The sequence below is a fragment of the Phascolarctos cinereus genome, unplaced genomic scaffold, assembly GCF_003287225.1.
Source record: "Phascolarctos cinereus isolate Bilbo 61053 unplaced genomic scaffold, phaCin_HiC Scaffold_3;HRSCAF=262, whole genome shotgun sequence".
Taxonomy (NCBI): Eukaryota; Metazoa; Chordata; class Mammalia; order Diprotodontia; family Phascolarctidae; genus Phascolarctos; species Phascolarctos cinereus.
The window spans coordinates 44,676,453-44,695,184 of record NW_027555736.1 but is presented as its reverse complement, the minus strand read 5'-3'; the positions used below and the strand labels follow the sequence as shown (position 1 = coordinate 44,695,184).

The 18,732-nt window shown below is 39.6% G+C and overlaps 1 protein-coding gene across 4 annotated transcripts in view; it reads right to left on the bottom strand.

Moving 5' to 3' along the window:
* The window catches only part of BBS4 (Bardet-Biedl syndrome 4), a 73,261-nt gene that overhangs the window by 28,503 nt on the left and 26,026 nt on the right, over positions 1–18,732 (bottom strand). For 2 of the 4 annotated variants that reach the window (XM_020994447.2, XM_020994448.2), the window contains exons 3-4: positions 6,495–6,574; positions 2,327–2,390 (exon numbers count right to left, since the gene is read on the bottom strand). In XM_020994447.2, the coding sequence (XP_020850106.1) occupies positions 2,327–2,390; positions 6,495–6,574 (144 nt within the window). Of the gene's footprint in view, positions 1–2,326; positions 2,391–6,494; positions 6,575–15,723; positions 15,800–18,732 lie in introns of those variants that run through there. The other 2 variants (XM_020994449.2, XM_020994451.2) reach the window with 2 other exon arrangements.

Genomic DNA, 18,732 nt, shown 5'->3' with positions numbered 1-18,732 from the left:
TTCTTTCTGGCTGCTTGCAGCACCTTCTCTTTCATCTGGTAATTTTGGAATTTTGCTATTATATTCCTTGGCATTGTCAATTTGGGATCTCTTTCAGGTGGTGAGCAGTATATTCTTTCTATGGTTATTTTACTTTCTGGTTCTAGGACTTCAGGGCAGTTTTCCTTTATGATTTCCTGAAAGATACTATCCAGGATTTTTTTTTCATCATGATTTTCAGGTAGTCCAATAAGTTTTAAATCGTCTCTCCTGGATCGATTTTCCAGGTCAGCTGTTTTACTAATGAGGTATTTTATGTTTTCATCCATTTTTTCATTTTTTTGTCTCTGTTTGACTGATTCTTGCTCTCTCATAGAATCATTAGTTTCCATTTGTCCAATTCTAGTTTTTAACAGATTGTTTTCTTCTGTTAGTTTTTGTACTTCCTTCTTCAATTGGCCAACTGTATTTTTAAGGGATTTGTTTTCTTCAGTGTACTTTTTTTCCAATTGGCCAATTGTATTTTTTAAGGACTCTTCTACCTCTCTCATTAGACTTTTAAAATCCTTCTTGAGCTCTTCTAAGAGGCTTTTTGGGCTTCAGACCAGTTCATATTCCCTTTTGATGCTGCAGATGTGGGTTTGTTGACAATGCTGTCCTCTTCAGAATTTCTGTCTTGATCTTCACTCTTCTCATAATATGAATCTATGGTACGTTTCTTTTTACTCATGATTTCTTTACTCCCTGGCCTTTAAAGAGATTGAGCTCTCCTGCTGGGGAACAGAGGGCACTGACCCAAGCTTGTTGTGTTGGGAGCTTAGGTCTTGGTCACTGGCTTTGTGTGCTGGGGCCTCTTATGTTGGCAATCGTAGGCTGTAGAGTTCTGGCAGCTTACCTCGTGTTGGGCTGGAATCAGCAAGGCTGGAACTTTCAGGAAATTCTAGATTGCCTGCTTTTCCTTTCCTTTAGCTTTCTTCAGCTCCTTTTAGATGTGTGCTGCAGGATGTTTATCTGCCTGGGGTCCCTTGTAGTGCTGCTTCGCTTATTTTTGTTGAGGCACTGAGAGACCCATTTGTTGGGCTGCTGCTTTTTTCTGGGGTGATATTTTCTGGGTTTTCAGAAGTTGATAGGGGAGAGTGAGAGTGACTACCTTTTTACTCTGCCGTCTTGGCTCCCAGAAGCAGAAGTCTGAGAACTTTTCTTAGGCTAAAACTTTCAGAAGCAACTTCAGGGAGTCCCTAAATGCCTCTAGGAGAAGAGATGAGTTCCACCATTTGGCACTTTGGGCTCTTCATGAACCGGCTCCAGCCAGTCTTTCTAAATCGATTTCACACTCCCTCCTCTACACTCATCTCTAGGGCCTGCCTGCTAGTTCCTGCACACCATTTCCAGTCTTGCCCCTGCCTCCAATGGAGGCTTTATTCCTCTTTCTACACTAATAGCTTTCCTCTCTGCTGCTTGGAATCCCAGCTCCCTTCAAGGGCCATCACTTACGCATGACCTTTTAGGATGCTCCCATTATGAGGACTATCCCTGGTCATCAACAATTGGACTTTGTCCGTATTTCATATGTATTTATTAGGATACATGTTGCTTCTCTCCAGAATCTCCACGATTCAGGCAGGGGCTGTTTTGATTTTGCCCTTGTATCCCCCACACCTAGCTCAGTGCCTGACATACAGTAGGTGCTTAATAAATGCTCAGTGAATTGAAATGAATTGAATTACTGGCTTGGAAAGTACAGAGTTTTTAAAGTTGGCAACACTGTGGTGCTTTTGCCAAATCTGCCCCAACATACCTTAATATAACATGCTGATAATAACAGATGGGATCACATCAGTCCTATCAAGACTACCTACTTGGTAGACCCTGAATAAAAAAATAGTCATTTATGCACAGAAATAAGAGAAGTTCCTAAATGTGGTTCTCTTGTATTAAGTCAATTCAGTGGTCCTGATAAAGCTTCTGATCAATTTTCCTTCAGGAAAACTTTATCCCAGCATCCCACAGCTCCACTCTTGCCCTCCATCCTGCCTCGTCTCCCAAGCTCCTGCTCCTTCTCCCACTGCTGAATCATTACACGAGTCCCAAGGCCCGCAGCACTGACTTGGATAGAAAACAGCTAAAGAGGGCTGACCCAGGACAGAGGAGAACACCTCTTTTTTTTTCCACCCTGGCATTAGCTTCCAAACAACACAACATGGCAGCCTTTCCAGATTTTTGAAGAGGGAGGTATGAAAAGGAAAGAATTAGGGTCAAGTAAGTATTTTGTTAGAAGTTTGTTTTCAAACCTGGAATCTGAATCTATATCCTCTCCCACAAAAGAGGGAAAAGAACTTTTTTTCACCTTGGACATAGATGGCGTATTCACATAACCCTTGAGTCTCCTGAAGCTGTTCTTTGATAAGAGCCTAAAAGAAGAAAAAACCACGATATGTAGTTTGTCAGGTGTTTACAGAATGGAACACTGAAGTTAATAATTTATATGAGAATATTAAAACACTAAATTATCTATTATAAAGTAGTTAATTCAGAGAAGCAAATCAACTTCAGCAATCTCTTAGGACTTCTGCTTAGTTTGAAAGAAAACAATGATTTCCATTCAGTCATTTACGTAGCCTTTTAAGGTTTACAAAGCACTTTCTTTCCCAGCAATTCTGAGATGTCGGGAGTATAAATATCCCCATTTAACAGATAATAAAACTAAGGTTCCTAGTGTCAAAATGCCATTTCTAAAGGCACATTAGTTTCAAAGCCAGGATTCAAAACAGGCCTCTCTTGATTCCAGGCCCAGTTTTCTTTCCATTTCTCCACACTAAAAATGAGTTCTGTACACTGCAGGTTTTTTTAATGCTTTTTTAAAAAATTAAATATTTCCACAGTTATTCAGATGCATTGGAATATCAACTGAAATTTTCTAAAAATTTAATTTTTTAAAGATATGAATTAAAAATCATAATATGAGGAGCCACCATTATCTGACTATAGCTATCAAAATATATTTTGGTAAAAAAAAATGAGCAACTTGCATTTATGTACTTATATTTACAGGTTTGCAAAGCGCTTATAAACATTATCTCAGTGGAGCCTCACAACAAGCCTATTTTCCAGATATGGAACCTCAGGCTCAGGACAGGAAGTGACTTGCCCAGGACCACACAACTAGTGAGGTAACCGAAGCAGAATCTGAACTCAAGTCTCCATGAATCCCCCTCCAGAGCTTCCTTTTCACTGTTCTACTTCTCTCTTCACTGTTAGTGCAGGAAGCCACATTAACCTGCCACAGCTTCCCAAGCACCAAAGTGTGTATTTAGTATGAAGCTGTGGCTTTGCTGTTCCCTTGACCCATAAGACAAACACTGGATGAAGTGATTTCTCAGGTCCCTGCCAACTCTCACACTCTATGATCCTAATAGAGAGAGAAGAGAATCTCTATGGGATTTTTTGCCCTTCTTTGTATCCTTTGGGCTTAGCACGGTGCCTGAGACACAGCAGGTGCTTAGTAAATGCTAGCTAACTCGACTTGCTTTCTCCATTAGAAGGGAAGCTCCTTGAGACAGAGACTCTCTTTTTTGCTGACGATTGCCAATGATATCCTTTACTCTTGTTCTTTCTTGGAGGCCCTCAACAGTTACATGACGCCGCCTGCTCACACCCCCCATGCACCTCTCTCTTGCCCTGACTGACTGTGTTACGCTCTTCTTTAACCCTGCAGAGGCAGCTGTGTGCTAGGTCTTACTGCTGTGTAGCATTGCTGGTAAAGTGAAAGAGTTCAAATCTAACCCAATATTCAGAAGCCATCTCTCCTAATTGATAAGTAGGTTGAATGTTTGATCACTAAGGGCTCTTCTGGTTTCTTTGTCTGCTCAGTATTTCCTTCATCATCTCAAAAAAAATGGGACGCAGACAACAGAAATGGCCCCAATACCAATCAAAATATTCTAATTGGTATTGAATGCTAGTACAGGATTTGTTTATGCTAAAAATGCCTATTTTTTAAAATCACAGATTAAAAAATTTTTTTTAATTTATTTTAGTTTTCAACATTCACTTCCATAAGATTTTGAGTTTTAAATTTTCTCCCCCTCCCTCCTCTCTTCCCTCCCCAAAATGGTGAGCAATCTGATATAGGCTCTATATATGCGTTCCAATTAAATGTATTTTCACATTAGTCATGTTATAAAGAAGAATTAGAACTAATAGGAGAAAGACGTAACAAAACAAAACAGAAGAGAAAAAAAAAAGAAGAGCAAATAGTATGCTTCGATCTGCATTCCAACTCTATAGTTCCTTCTCTAGATGGGGATAGCATTTTCTATTATGAGACTTTTGGACACTGGACATCAGATGCAGATCCTTGCATTGCTGAGAATAGCTAAGACTATCAAAGTTAGTCATCGCACAACATGGCTGTTACTGTGTACAATGTTCTGCTGGTTCTGCTCACTTCACTCAGCATCAGTCCATACAAGTCTTTCCCGGTTTTTCTGAAGTCCACCTGTTCATCATTTCTTATAGCACAACAGTATTCCATTACATTCAGATACCACAACTTGTTCAGTCATTCCCCAACTGATGGGCATCCTCTCAATTTCCAATTCTTTGCCACCACAGAAAGAGCTGCTATAAATATTTTGGTCCATGTGGGTCCTTTCCCCATTTTTATGATCTCTTTGGGATACAGCCCTAGAAGTGATATTGGTAGGTCAAAGGGTATACACAGTTTTATTGCCATTTGGGCATAGTTCTAAATTACTCTCTAGAACAGCTGGATCAGTTCACAACTCCACCAACAATGCAGTAGTGTTCCAATTTTCCCACATCTTTTCCAACATTTATCATTTTCCTGTTTTGTCATGTTAGCCAGTCTGATAGGTGTGATGTGGTATCTCAGACTAGTTTTGATTTGCATTTCTCAATTCAATAGTGATTTTGGGCATTTTTTTCATATGACTATAGATAGCTTTAATTTCTTCCTCTGAAAACTGCCTGTTCATATCCTTTGACCACTAATCAATTGTGGAATGCCTTGTATTCTTATAAATTTGACTTAGTTCTCTATATATTTTAGAAATGAGGCCTTCATCAGAGACACTGGTTGTAAAAATTATTTCCCAGCTTTCTGCTTCCCTTCTAATCTTGGCTGCATTGGCTTTGTGCAAAAACTTTTCAATTAAATGTAATCAAAATTATCCGTTTTGCATTTCATAATGTTCTCTATCTCGTTTGGTCATAAATTCTTCCGTTCTCCATAAATCTAACAGGTAAACTATTCTTTGCTCTCCTAGTTTGCTTATAGTATCAGCCTTTATATCTAAATCATGAGCCCATTTTGACTTTATCTTGGTTATAGGGTGTACGCTGTTGACCTGCCCTAGTTTCTGCCATACTCTTTTCCAGTTTTCCCAGCAGTTTTTTTCAAAGAGTGGGTTCTTGTCCCAGAAGCCGGGGTCTTTGGGTTTATCAAATAATAGATTACTATAGTCATTGACTACTGTGTTCAAGTATTTCTTTAAGGCAACATTTAACCCCCTCTCTCCCCCTTTGTGAGACAGCCACTTAAAGGCTTAGTGGGGAAGTAATTAGGGCTAGTTATCATCATTTTAGCTCTCGTAAGGCCCCAGCTCTGGACTACTTTCCTCTTAGCAGAGTCCTCTCAGAACACTGAAGGTCTGGAGCTTATGGGAGCTTTAAATTAAAATAAGTTCCTCAAAAGAAACTTTTGGCTTTGCCTTTGTGTACTCCTTGGAGTCCAGTTCCCCTTTCCTTCCCTGTATAAGACTGGTTGGAACAAGAACCCAAGATGTGATGAAGACATTAAAAAGTGGGTGAGGGAAAGGAGGAATGCTACCTGCAGGATAGACTGGGATCCTCTAGATAACAAGAACGTTCAGCACCAGAGAAAACTGAATTTTAAAAACTGCCACCTGAGTGCTAGAGGAAGGTCAAGCAGTCAACACTGCTCTTCAGAAAGGCCCAGAAGAGAGCTCCCACTCTTCAAAGCTTCTAGAGACAGAGAGAAAAAGGTCCATAGCTTGTCTTCCCAAGTGGCTGGATGACTTAAGAGACATTGTTGTTTTGAGGGCCAATAATTACATAACTGTAACTTGTTAAAGTACAGGAAACGGATGCTTTTGGTGTAGCATTCTGAGATCTTAAACCCTTCTGAGAAATGGAAGGTCTTTCTGCCTCTCCTCTGATTTATATCACAAAAAAGCTCCACATCAGGCCTGCATAACATGCAGCCCACCAAAGGATTTCCTCTATGTACAAAGGACGTTTTCCTCTACATTTTTCATGGGCCACCTGAAACCCTTTGGCAGGCTGCTGCAGGTTGTGCAGGCCTTCTCTAAATAGAGCTTTGTCTTTGAAATTTGGGAACTTTCAGGAGTGGTCAGCTGTCATTCCATCTTTATCCACTAGTGAATGGAGAAAGTACCTTTTAAAACAATCTACAGCACCAGAGTTTCTCTGCCTCTCATTTTTCAAATCAATTATCTCAGGATATATCTTACCTTGCATGCTGCGTAGTCTTTGCGGATATAATGAAGATGGATCAACCAGTTCTGCTTCTCCAAGATGGGAAACTCTGGGGCTGGGGGAACATTTTACCAAAACAAAAACAAAAATATCACTGTCATACGTTGTTCTCCTCTTGTATCATCTTTAGATTAAACAGTAATTATATCAAATTAATATTTTTCTCTTGGTACTGAAAAGAAGAATGTTACCTAAGTACTAAAAACATAAAAAGGGATATAGAAAAAAATTTGGAGTGAAAAACTGTGTAAAGTTCAGGATAGCTACCTTATGTATACTTCAGGACATGCAGAGATCACAAAATGGGAGTCTTTTGACTAGTAACATATTGTTGGTTTAAAACACCAGTGAGAATTTACTAAGACTTGAAACAATGTCTTCTTAGTCACCTGTCTTGGCTTTAAGGCCTCAAAGATAACCATACAACCATAGTAAGCTCAAGCTTTCACGTCAACCTTGGAGGTTGAGTACAAATCCAAATGCAATTCTGCTCCCTTTTTTTTTTTCACAAGGGAAAGAGATGTTTAAGAAAGTAAAATGACAAAAGAGGCTAGGTATGATTCACAACTCTAAGTAGGAATTACTTCAGTGTCTTGGGGCCAAGTTCCATTCACTATGTTCCAGTTCTGGAGTGATTTTTTTACACGGAGTGGGAAGAAAATTCTCTTACGGTAAATGGTGCCTTGAGACCTCTTTTTCCATGTAAGTGAGCCAGGTGGGTAACTCTAGGTTCCCCCAGGCTATGGTAGTGGAGGACAAGTTCCACCAAGTGTTTTGAGTTGGAAAAGTTTCAAAACATCTGAAGACTAGCAGATTTGTTTAGAAAGGCTAGATACTAGAAAGATGACCACCAGATGATAAATTTTTCAGCCTTTGCAACTCAGGAAGAGAAGTACTGCAATCTGTAAGTTACAGAAGTAACTACACACATAATAAAACTCTGGCTTCTTCAAAGTATTCATTTTTCTCTCCTCCTTCCAACACTCTCATTTTCATTAATAGTACCAGCATTCTCCCAGCTCCTAAGCTTGGAGTTATCAATGATTTCTTCCACCCATTCTTTCATTGCACCCACCTCAAAACAAGTCTCCTTGAAACTTCCTTTGTAGTAAATATCTGCTAAATTGAATCCCTCACATTGGAGTCAAAGCCAAAGCTATGTAAAGCACCAGAATAATAAACAGCAAATGAACATACTGTAGTGGTCAGACCATGTGACTGCAAATCCTCACTGAGCCTTTAAAGCAAACCACAGCTCCTCTTACCTCAACTCTCTCACTTGTCAGACAAGGCAAATTCGGCCACTTACTAACCATGGAAACAAGATAAGAATGGAAATAGGTGGGGAAAAAAGTTTTCTAGGTTTTACACAATACCAAGATGAGGGGAAGGGCTTCTTATTTCCATATTTATACAAACTCATTAGTCCAAATAAAAAGGGGCCTACTTTGTGGCTTTTTTGAAGAGCCATTCATAAATTTTTCACTTAGAAGGTATTTAACTTCAAAAGAGTTAACACACTTCTGCACTAGGGGTCACTAGGCCCACTGTGGAATGGCAATACGTCAAGTAGATAAGGGACGCTACTGTTTACTTTTATCAGAGATTTTTATTATCAAAATTTTAGCACGTAAGTGCTACTTGTAAATACATTATGATGGTCCTCTTATTTCGCTGTGAATAAAACTCTCAACTGTATAATTCTTCTGGGAAATTCTCAAAGATAAAGGGATTCTAGAAGTCTTAGGAATTCCTTTATTCCTAAAGAGTAGGAAAACTAAAAACTGATGGTGCCCCCAAAACAGATTCTACCCACATGACAGGAAACTGTATTTTTACTATTTGAAACAATGGTCATGGCAATTTACCTCGCCCACCTCTGCAAATGGTGCCACTATTACTTATTTCCTTTCATAGGTGCTACTGAGAATCAGTTATTTGTAAGATCCTTCAAAAATGGTAGGCATGTAAATTCATACAACTTAGAGCAAGGGTGGGGAACTTGCGTCCTCGAGGCCACATGTGGTCTTCTAGGCCCTTGGGTGCCACCTTTTGACTGAGTCCAAATTTTACAGAATAAATCCTTTTATAATTAAGGGGATTTGTTCTGTGAAGTTTGGATTCAGTCAAAGGGCCACATTTGAGGACTTAGAGGGCCATATGTGGCCTCAAGGCCACAGGCTCCCCTCCTCTGACTTAGAGTTTGAAGGGATCTTAGAAATCATCTATGTCAAACCCCTCACTTTACAAATGAGAAGAACGAGACTTAGAGATGTGAAATGATTTGCCCAAAGCTAATATGTGACAAAGACCCAAGATTTGAACTCAGGTCTTCTGACTCCATCCCTCCTGGATCCTCCAACACTCCATGTCATATCAGAGGCGCTCTCATAGGTAGCTCAATGAAACTGTGAGCTATGCCATGTAGACTTACCCAAGACAGACAGGTCATAGTGGAGAGTTCTGACAAAAGGTGACCCACTGCATAAGGAAATGGCAAACCACTCCAGTATCTTTGCCAAGAATACCCCATGGATAGCATTAAAATGATAAAAGATATGACACTGGAAGATAAGCCCCTTAGGTCAGAGGAAGAGTAGAGGACAACTACAAGTACCTCCAGTACTTAAGAAGTAGCTGGGCCAAAGCTAGAAGGAAGCTTAGCAGTGGATGCATTTGGCAACAAAAGGAAAGTCTGATGTTATGAAGATCAATATTGGACAGTAATGTGGAACATAAGATCTATGAACCAAGGTAAGCTGGATGTGATCAAACAGGAGATGGAAAGATTAAACATCTTGGTCAGTAAATTCAAATGCACAGGAATGTGGGGATTTAATTCAGGTGATCACTACACATACTACTGCAGGCAAGAATCCCTTAGAAGAAATGGAGCAGTTCTCATGGTCAATAAAATTGTGAAGAAAAAAAAAAGCACTACTGGGTATAATCTCAAAAATGACAGAATATTTGTTTGAATCTAAGGCAAACCGTTCAACATCACAGGAATACAAGTCTGATGCCTAAGAGGCAAAGTTGACCAGTTCTATGAAGACCTACAACATCTAGAAATAACACCAAAAAAGATGTCACATTCATCACAGAGGACTGGAACGCTAAAGTATGAAACCAAAAAATTATTGGAATAATATGCAAGTTTGGCCTTAGAATACAAAATGAAGCAGGGCAAAGATTAATGGAGTTTTGTCAAGATAATCAACTGTTTGTCATAGCAAACACTCTTTTTCCACAACCCAAAAGGTGAGTCTATGCATGGATATCACCAGATGGTCAATATCAAAATCAGACTAATTACATACTTCATAGCCAAAGATGAAGAAGCTCAAATACAGTCAGTTCAAACAAGACTTGGAGATGACTGTGGCTCAGATCATGAGCTTCTTATTGCAAAATTAAGTCTTAAATTAAAGAAAGTAGGGAAACTTTCAGACAGTATAGCTGTGACATAAATAACATCCCTTATGAATATGAAGTTGAAGTGACAAATAGATTTAAGGGATTAGATCAGGTAGAAAGAGTAGGCAAAGAACTATGGACGGAGGTTCATAATACTGCAAAGGAGGTAGCAAGAAAAACCATTCTAGAGAAAGAGAAGAACAAGAAAGCAAAATGGCTGTCAGATGAGGCTTTACAAATATCTGAGGAAAGAAAGAAAGAAAAAGGGAAAGATATACCCAACCAAATGCAGAATTCCAGATAATAGCAAGGACAGATAAGATTTTCTTAAATGTTCAATGCAAAGAAATAGAAGAAAACAATTGAATAGGAAAGATGACATCTCTGAGAAAATTAGAGATATCAAAGGAATGTTTCATGTAAAAATGGACAGGGTAAAAGACAAAAATGGTAGGGACTTAACAAAAGTAGAAGAGATTAAGAGGAGGCAAGAATGCAGACAACTATATACAAGAAAGATCTTAACATCACCAATAACCATAATGGTGTTGTTACTGATCTAGAGCCATACATCCTGAAGAATGAAGTCAAGTGGGCCTTAGGGAGCATTGCTAACAATAAAGCTAGCGGAGGTAACAGAATTCCAGCTGAGCTAGTTAAAGTCCTAAAAGATGATGCTGTTAAAGTGCTACCTTTGGGGGCAGCTAGGTGGCACAGTGGATAGAGCACTGGCGCTGGAGTCAGGAGGACCTGAGCTCAAATCCAGCCTTAGGTACTTGATACTTACTAGCTGTGTGACTCTGGGCAAGTCACTTAACCCCACTGCCTAGCCAATCAATCAATCAATCAGTCAATTAATGAATTAATTAATTAATTAGTTAATTAATTAATTAGTAAAGTGCTACCCTCAATTTGCCAGCAACTTTGGAAAACTCAACAGTGGCTAGTGGATTGGAAAAGATCAGTTTATGTCCCAATCCTAAAGAAGAGCAATGCCAAAGAATGTTCAAATTATTGAACAATTAAGCTCATTTCACATACCAGTAAGGTTATGCTTAAAATTTTGTAATGTAGGCTTCAGAAATACGTGAACTGAGAATTACCATAAGGATAGGCTGGTTTTTAAGAGTCAGAGGAACTAGAGACCAAATTGCCAACATTCACTGGATTATGAAGAAAGCAAGGGAGTTCCAGAAAAAAAGTCTACTGCTTCTTTGACTACACTAAAGCCTGTGACTGTGTGGATCACAACAAAGTGTGGCAAGTCCTCAAATTGAAGGGAGCACCAGATCATCTTACTTGTCTCCTGAGGAAGTTGTAAGCTAGCCAGGAAGCAACAATTAGAACTAAAGATGGAACAACTGATTGGTTTAAGATTGAGAAAGGAATATGACAAGGCTGTATATCACCTTATCTATTTAACTTACGTGCAGTTACATGATGAGAAATGCCAGGCTAGACAAATCATAAATCAGAATAGGTTGCCAGGAGAAATAGCAACAATCTCAGATATGCAGATGATATGATTCTGATGGCAGAAAGTGAAGAATTAAGAAGCCTTTTGATGAGGGTGGTAGAGGAGAATGTAAAAGTTGGCTTGAAGGTTAACATAAAAAAAAATGAAGATCTTAGCAACTAGTCCCATCACTTCCTGGCAAACAAAGGTAAAGAAATGGAAGCAGTGTCGAATTTTATGTTCTTGGGCTCAAAGATCACTGTAGATGGTGACTGCAGCCATGAAATTAAAAGACATTTGCTCCTTGGAAGGAAAGCCATGGCAAATCTGGACAGTATATTAAAAAACAGAGACACCACCTTGCCAACAAAGGTCTATATAGTCAAAGCTATGGTTTTTGGACTATAGTGCCACAGAATCGACAGTTTCAACTTCTGAGAATCCCTTGGACAGCAAAGAGATCAAATCAGTCAATACATGAAGAAATTAGCTCAGATTATTCACTGGAAGGTCAAATACTGAAGCTGAAGCTTAAATACTCTGGCCACATAATAAGAAGATGGGACTCATTGGAAAATACCCTGGTTTTGGGAAAGATTGAAGGCAAAAGGAGAAAGGGAGGTGAGATGGATAGAAAGCATCATAGAAACAATGAACATGAGCTCGGAGAGACTTTGGGAAATAGTGGAAGACAGAAGGACCTGGAGTGCTATGGTCCATGGGGTCATGAAGCATCAGATACAACTGAACAATAACAACTTCTAATTCCAAATCCAGTGTTCTTCCACCACACCATAATTGTGAGCAGAGCCATCATTAGGGTATAGCAAAACAAAACAATCACCCCAAAACAAAACAATCACCCCAATGCTTACACTATGGGGCAGTATGATGCTTTGGGGTCTAAGCAGCACTAGGAGGAGGAGATAGTGAACACACTCTGGTGCAAGGGAAAAAAAAGGCTCAGGCACTCATGTACAATGAGCAACTGCTCACCAAATTCACTTTGCTTCCACTGCTACCAAGGTAAATCAAAAGAAAACAGAATCTGGTTGCTAATAGTTTCAGCCCATTCCTCCCCACCAAACACAGCCCTCAAGAAAGACTATCCTTTGCAATAATTTTAAGCAAATTTTACCTGTATATAAATGTAATAGACCAGGGCAGCTAGATGCGCAGTGGATACAGCACCGGCCCTGAAGTCAGGAGGACCTGAGTTCAAATCCGGCCTCAGACCAACACTTGACACTTACTAGCTGTGTGACCCTGGGCAAGTCACTTAACCCCAATTGCCTAAAAACAAAAAACAACCCCCCCCCCAAAACTAAATGTAACAGACTGAGAGGACAATCCACAATAGAACCTTTTCTGGGTTACCTCATCTTCAGAGTACTAGAGTATAACCTTGATTCACCAGATGCTTCAGGAATAGATCACAGACTTTACAAGTTTGAAGAAACGAACCTTCCAGGGTATATCTAGTCCAACACAAGACCACGCATACTCTCTACAAGGAGTGGTCCAGCCTCTCCTTTAAGACATCCAGTGACAGAGCGCCCAATACCTCCTAAAATAGCCCATTCCTCTTTGAGATAGCTCCAATTCTTAGCAAATTGTTCCTCATATTAAGATAGAATTTGCCTCTTTGCAACTTTACCCACTGTTCCCTGTGCTCCCTAGCGCCAAGTGGAATAAGTCTAACCCTGTTTTCACATGAAAGTCCTCAAATAGACTTAAACACAACCTCTTGTTTCAGACGATAGCCAGGTCATTTTGCCACAAGTACTCCTACAAATGGGGTCCACAATGGGTAGTATGAAAATGAACTATTTGTAAGATCCTCAAAAAAAGTAGGTTTTTTTTTTCCTACATAGATAGTCCCCCTAGGCTTTCTCTTCTCTAAACAATCCAACCAATCCCCAGATGGTCTCTACTTCTCTCACCATCTGGCCATCCTCACCTGGAAGTGCTCTATCCTTCTTAGACTGTGCTGACTAGTATTAATGCTCCTATTACCAGGACATAGTACAGTAAGACCATAATCTCTCAGCTCTAGATAGTGATCTCTATAAATACAGTCTAAAATCGTGCTGAGAGGCACCCTTGGAGTCAGGAAGACCTAGGTTCCAATCCTGTCTCAGCCACAGCTGTGTGATCATAAGCAAGTCATTCAACTCCTCATTTAATCTAGAGAATACCCTCAACAACTCTGTAAGACTCAGCTGGAAAGGAACTGAGCTGGCGCAGAGAATTTTCCCACTATGACTTCCCCACACCGATAGAATCACAGGTCTGAACCTGCTAGGCTTACCATGCAACTGACTCATATTCAGATAAAACTTTTAGATCATTTCACACATATTGTTATGTCAGCCAGGCTTTTCCCTAGTGCATGCCTGTAGAGCCGATCTTTCTGAAGCTAACTGTAGGAGTCAATATGTATCCCTATCAAATTTCATCTTACTCAACTCAACCCACCAGTCTAAACTGCTGAAATCTTTTTTGGGTCTTGGATCTGCTATTCAACATATTAAATCCCCCAACTCTCTATCATCAGAAAATGTGATTGCACGTTCATAGCAATTATTCCATTCTTTGTATTTGTATCCCCAGTGCCTAGCACAGTGCCTGACAGTAAGGGCTTACTGATTGGCTGAAGTCACTGATAGAAATACTGACCACCACAGAAGCAAGGCGGATCCCTGTGAATCACTCAACTAAAGATTCCCCTCACTTTGACAACAACCTATTAAGGAATACTCTTCTGGTCTGGTTATTCAACCAAGTCCTCTCTCCACTTAAATATACTACCATTTAACCCATATTTCCCAATATTGTCCACAAGGATGTCATCACAAGCTTCCTCAAATGCCTTGTTAAAATCAAGTTTATGGTAATGGCATTCCCTGATCTAGTAACCCTGTCAAAAAAAGGAAATGAACTTACTCTGTCATGAGTTGTTCTCCTACTGGCTCTTAGTAACCACTGCTTTCCTTTCTAAATCTTCATAAACCACCCCTTTTAATTAGAAGAAAAGTTTGTATTATACTCTGTGTCGTAAGCAAGAGTTTGCTTCATCAAACAGAACACCTTGAAGGATTATGTGTCTAAAACCATTCAATCTTTCTTTGATCAGTCCCTTCAAGAGCGTTCCTTTCTAGCTGCGCAAAGGTAAACTCAAGAAATGTCCTACTCTGACCATCACTCTCCCTTCAGGGCATGGGAAAGAGACTGCTGTTACTCTTAACTGGATCAATCAGGGAACCTTTCCCTTATCCTGCCATCAACTTAACCAGGTGAGTCCTTTCTAGACTAATCAAGAAGACAGGAGCAAAACACTTTCGGAATTGAGAGTTATAGAAAGACTAATAAACATTCTTACACATTAATCCAAAGGCTTTGGACTAGGATAATTTAAAACTGCTTTCTTAATGTTTATTTCTAAAAGAGAGAGGTGAGAAAGAAATAGGAATGGCTGTGTCCACAATATGTTCTAGAATATTGACAGTAATCGAAGTCAAACTCACAATCCTATAATATGGAATACATCCCCTCCCCTCTAACCAAAACAATGCTATTATAGTTAAATTAGGAGTAAGGAAAAAATATTTCTCTTTTGAAAATCTTGCTGCAATCATTAGTTCAATTAATTGTAAAGCCCAATCTAGGCTCCCAAGAACTGATAATAAAACACCCACTGCCTCCTCTCAGTAGAGAGGTGGCGAACGTGATGGGGGATACAAGCCATCACGCACAGCAACTGTATCTGATGGTTTGGCTTCAGTACTTTTTCTTTGTTACAGAAGGGTCCAACGGCAGCATGGTTTGAAGGAAAACATCTGTGGCAGAAAAATGAAAATCAAGGCAAAGCAAGTGAAGAAGGAAAAGCTGGGGGGTGGGAAGGAAAGAAAAGGAAAAGAGAAAAAGAAAAAAGCTATTAGTTCCATTTACTCCCTTCCCAAGTACTGAAAGAAATTCTTCCAGGCTGCAGCCTTGGACAACAAGAAGGTGGAGGAAGAAGAGCTATAATAAGAAGAACCAGGAGATGGACATCTAGGCCCAGCTCCGCCAGTGCTGTCATGTGTGATTTACCCTTCCCTCCACCCTTCATTTCCTTATCAGTCCAGTGAGAAGGATAATAAGTTCCTTCTTTAACTTGTGTTGTAAATTCGGAGGAGATGATAAATGGGAATGCATTCTGGAAAGGACAACAAACTGCAGAAAAAATAAGGTATTGCTATGATTATCACTCAGAACATTAATTCTCATTGCCCAGGACTATACAGATAGAAAGGCAGAAGGTACAAGAGTTGGGCTAAGTCTGTACTGACCCAAGTATATATGCTGGAAGTTGCTTTGTGTGGCTAAATCCCTGTTATCAGCTTGTTTGCTTGTCATGTGCCTCTTTCTCCTAAAAGTGGAGTTCAGAGAAAAAAAATTACAGTTATTTAAAGTTCTGGTTAAGTTTATACTGTATATTCAAAATTATCATAAACCGCCTTGATGCCTTAAATCAAACCTCAATAATAACCAACATATTTACTATTATTATCTTAAATTATATAGCACCTTAAAGGTATATCTCGCAGAACAATCTCCCTACTAATATGATTATGCAAGTTACCAATAAATTATGATCAAATCTCACTGTACTATCAAGAAACTGTGCTGTAACATCATTCAACCAACTGTTCATTTGTAACATTGTTTCTGTGAAATGAATTCTATTTAATTCATGTCAACAAGTATGTAATAAGCATCTACTACGTGCCAGGCAGATGCAAGAGAAACAAAAGGAAAAAAAAGGCTCCAGGAGCCTATATTCTATTGAGAGAAAACAGTTAACTTGCCCTGCTTGCCTGTACACTTTAAAAAGTATTTTCATATCCATCGTTCCACTTAATCTTTCCAACATTCCATAAGACAGACAGGGCAGTGGTTATTATCCCCATTCAACAGATCAGGATGTGGAGAGGCTGTGAAACTTAAGGACAGAGGACCAAAAAACCCAGGTCCCTGGGGCTCCTAGGCCATCGCTCTCTTCCCACTCTGCTATGCTGTTTCCTAATCCACAATGAATGCAAGATCCTCAAATCTAGTGCTCACACTGTCAGCTATTTATAACTTATTTAAGTCAAATCCATTTTAAGCAATCCTAATCAATTACTGACAATACATACAAAAAGAGACTTAACCAAAGTCAAGCTTGGAAACCATGTTTTCTGACACGAAAAAGCTCTTTCTACTAAACCATTATTGTTTCCTAGTAAATTAAATATAACCCTTCTAACATCTTATTTCTGTGTAAAAATTAATTAAGCCAACAGTATAGTCTCTTACACACATTTAATGTGCTTAATTTTAATTATCTACTCCAATGACTACTTTATTTTTTAGATTTAAGCAAATCAGCCCATAGTTAATTCATGCCCTCACAGACCTTGTAATCTAGCATATAAAACCACAGAGTCAAAGAATTTCAGAACTGAAGGGCCTCTATAAATTAGGTAGTCTAAACTGCACCTGAAAACGGATTCCATCTACAATATGCCTGACAAGTGGCCATCTAACCTTTTCTTAAAGACCTCAGACTGGGGGAAAGCCACTACCTTCCAAGGCAGCCCAATGAACTTCTGGATAGCTCTAACTGTTAGAAAGTTTTCCTATTATCATGCCTAAATATGCTTCTTTGAAACTTCAACCCACTGCTCCAAGTAATGCCCTCTGGGCCCCAGCAGAATAAGACTGGCCTCTCTTGCACACAAAAGCCCTTAAAATATCTAGAGACAGCTATTCTGCTCCATCCTTCCCCCAGTCTCCCAGGACTTCTCTATTTCATACCAAACATTATCAATTCCTTTAACCAATCTTCACTAGGCATTAGCTTTAGTCCTTTTACTACCTTGGTTGCCTTTCTCTGGACACTCTATCAACAATCCTTCTATCAACTATCAACATCCTTCCTAAAATGTATCATCCAAAACAGAACACAATATTCTAGATGTTCAATGCTGAACAAGGCAGAGAACAGTGGGGCTTCTTACACCTGTATTCTAATTCCTGTAATTTCAGAGCAGAAGAGACCTTGGAGCTCATAGGATCAGAGAGTTAGGAGAGCCATCAGAGAAGGTTAGAAAGGACCTTAGAAATCACCCAGTCCAATGACATCATTTTGCAAATCAGGAACCTGAGGTTCTGGAAGATTGGGATTCGCCCAAGAAGGCTGAGCTAACGGCCCTGCTAGAACCCAGACCACACAACTCTGGATACAGCGAATGCTGTTTCCCACAACAAGTTAAAGAAGGAACTTATTCTTCTCGCTGGACAGATGGGGAGATGTGGACTAGACTACATACAATTAAATATGGATGATAAATGGGAATGCATTCTGGAAAGGACAACAAACTGCAGAAAAAATAAGGTATTGCTATGATTATCACTCAGAACATTAATTCTCATTGCCCAGGACTATACAGATAGAAAGGCAGAAGGTACAAGAGTTGGGCTAAGTCTGTACTGACCCAAGTATATATGCTGGAAGTTGCTTTGTGTGGCTAAATCCCTGTTATCAGCTTGTTTGCTTGTCATGTGCCTCTTTCTCCTAAAAGTGGAGTTCAGAGAAAAAAAATTACAGTTATTTAAAAGACCATACAATCCCAAGGTTAGAAAGGACCTTAGAAATCACCCAGTCCAATGACATCATTTTGCAAATCAGGAACCTGAGGTTCTGGAAGATTGGGATTCGCCCAAGAAGGCTGAGCTAACGGCCCTGCTAGAACCCAGACCACACAACTCTGGATACAGCGAATGCTGTTTCCCACAACAAGTTAAAGAAGGAACTTATTCTTCTCGCTGGACAGATGGGGAGATGTGGACTAGACTACATACAATTAAATATGGCTGAATGGCTGGCCCTGAAAAGTGACTGTTAATGATTCAAAGACAATTTGACAAAAGGCTGCCTGCCTGCAGAGTGTTTCTGGGATCTATATATGTATGACCCAGTGAGGATCCAAAAAGGTCTTCATTTCATGCTTTGAGGTTCGGGTTGGATAACATGGTTCCTGAGGCCCTTTCCAACTCTGAAACTCCATGATCCTGCAGTGCTGACAACCCTAAATGTATCTCAGCAAACTCTTATAATATTCTTTATGGTGTCTTCTCTTTGTGGTCTCTCTCCCTTCTATCTGCTCTTCATACAAATGCCAAAATGTTTCTAATCATCAGGCCTGACCATTCCCTGCTCACAAACCATCAATGGCTCCCTATTACCTCTAGGATAAAATACATACTCCAAAACCCTCCACAATCTTGCTCCAACTTGCCTTTCTAATGTTATT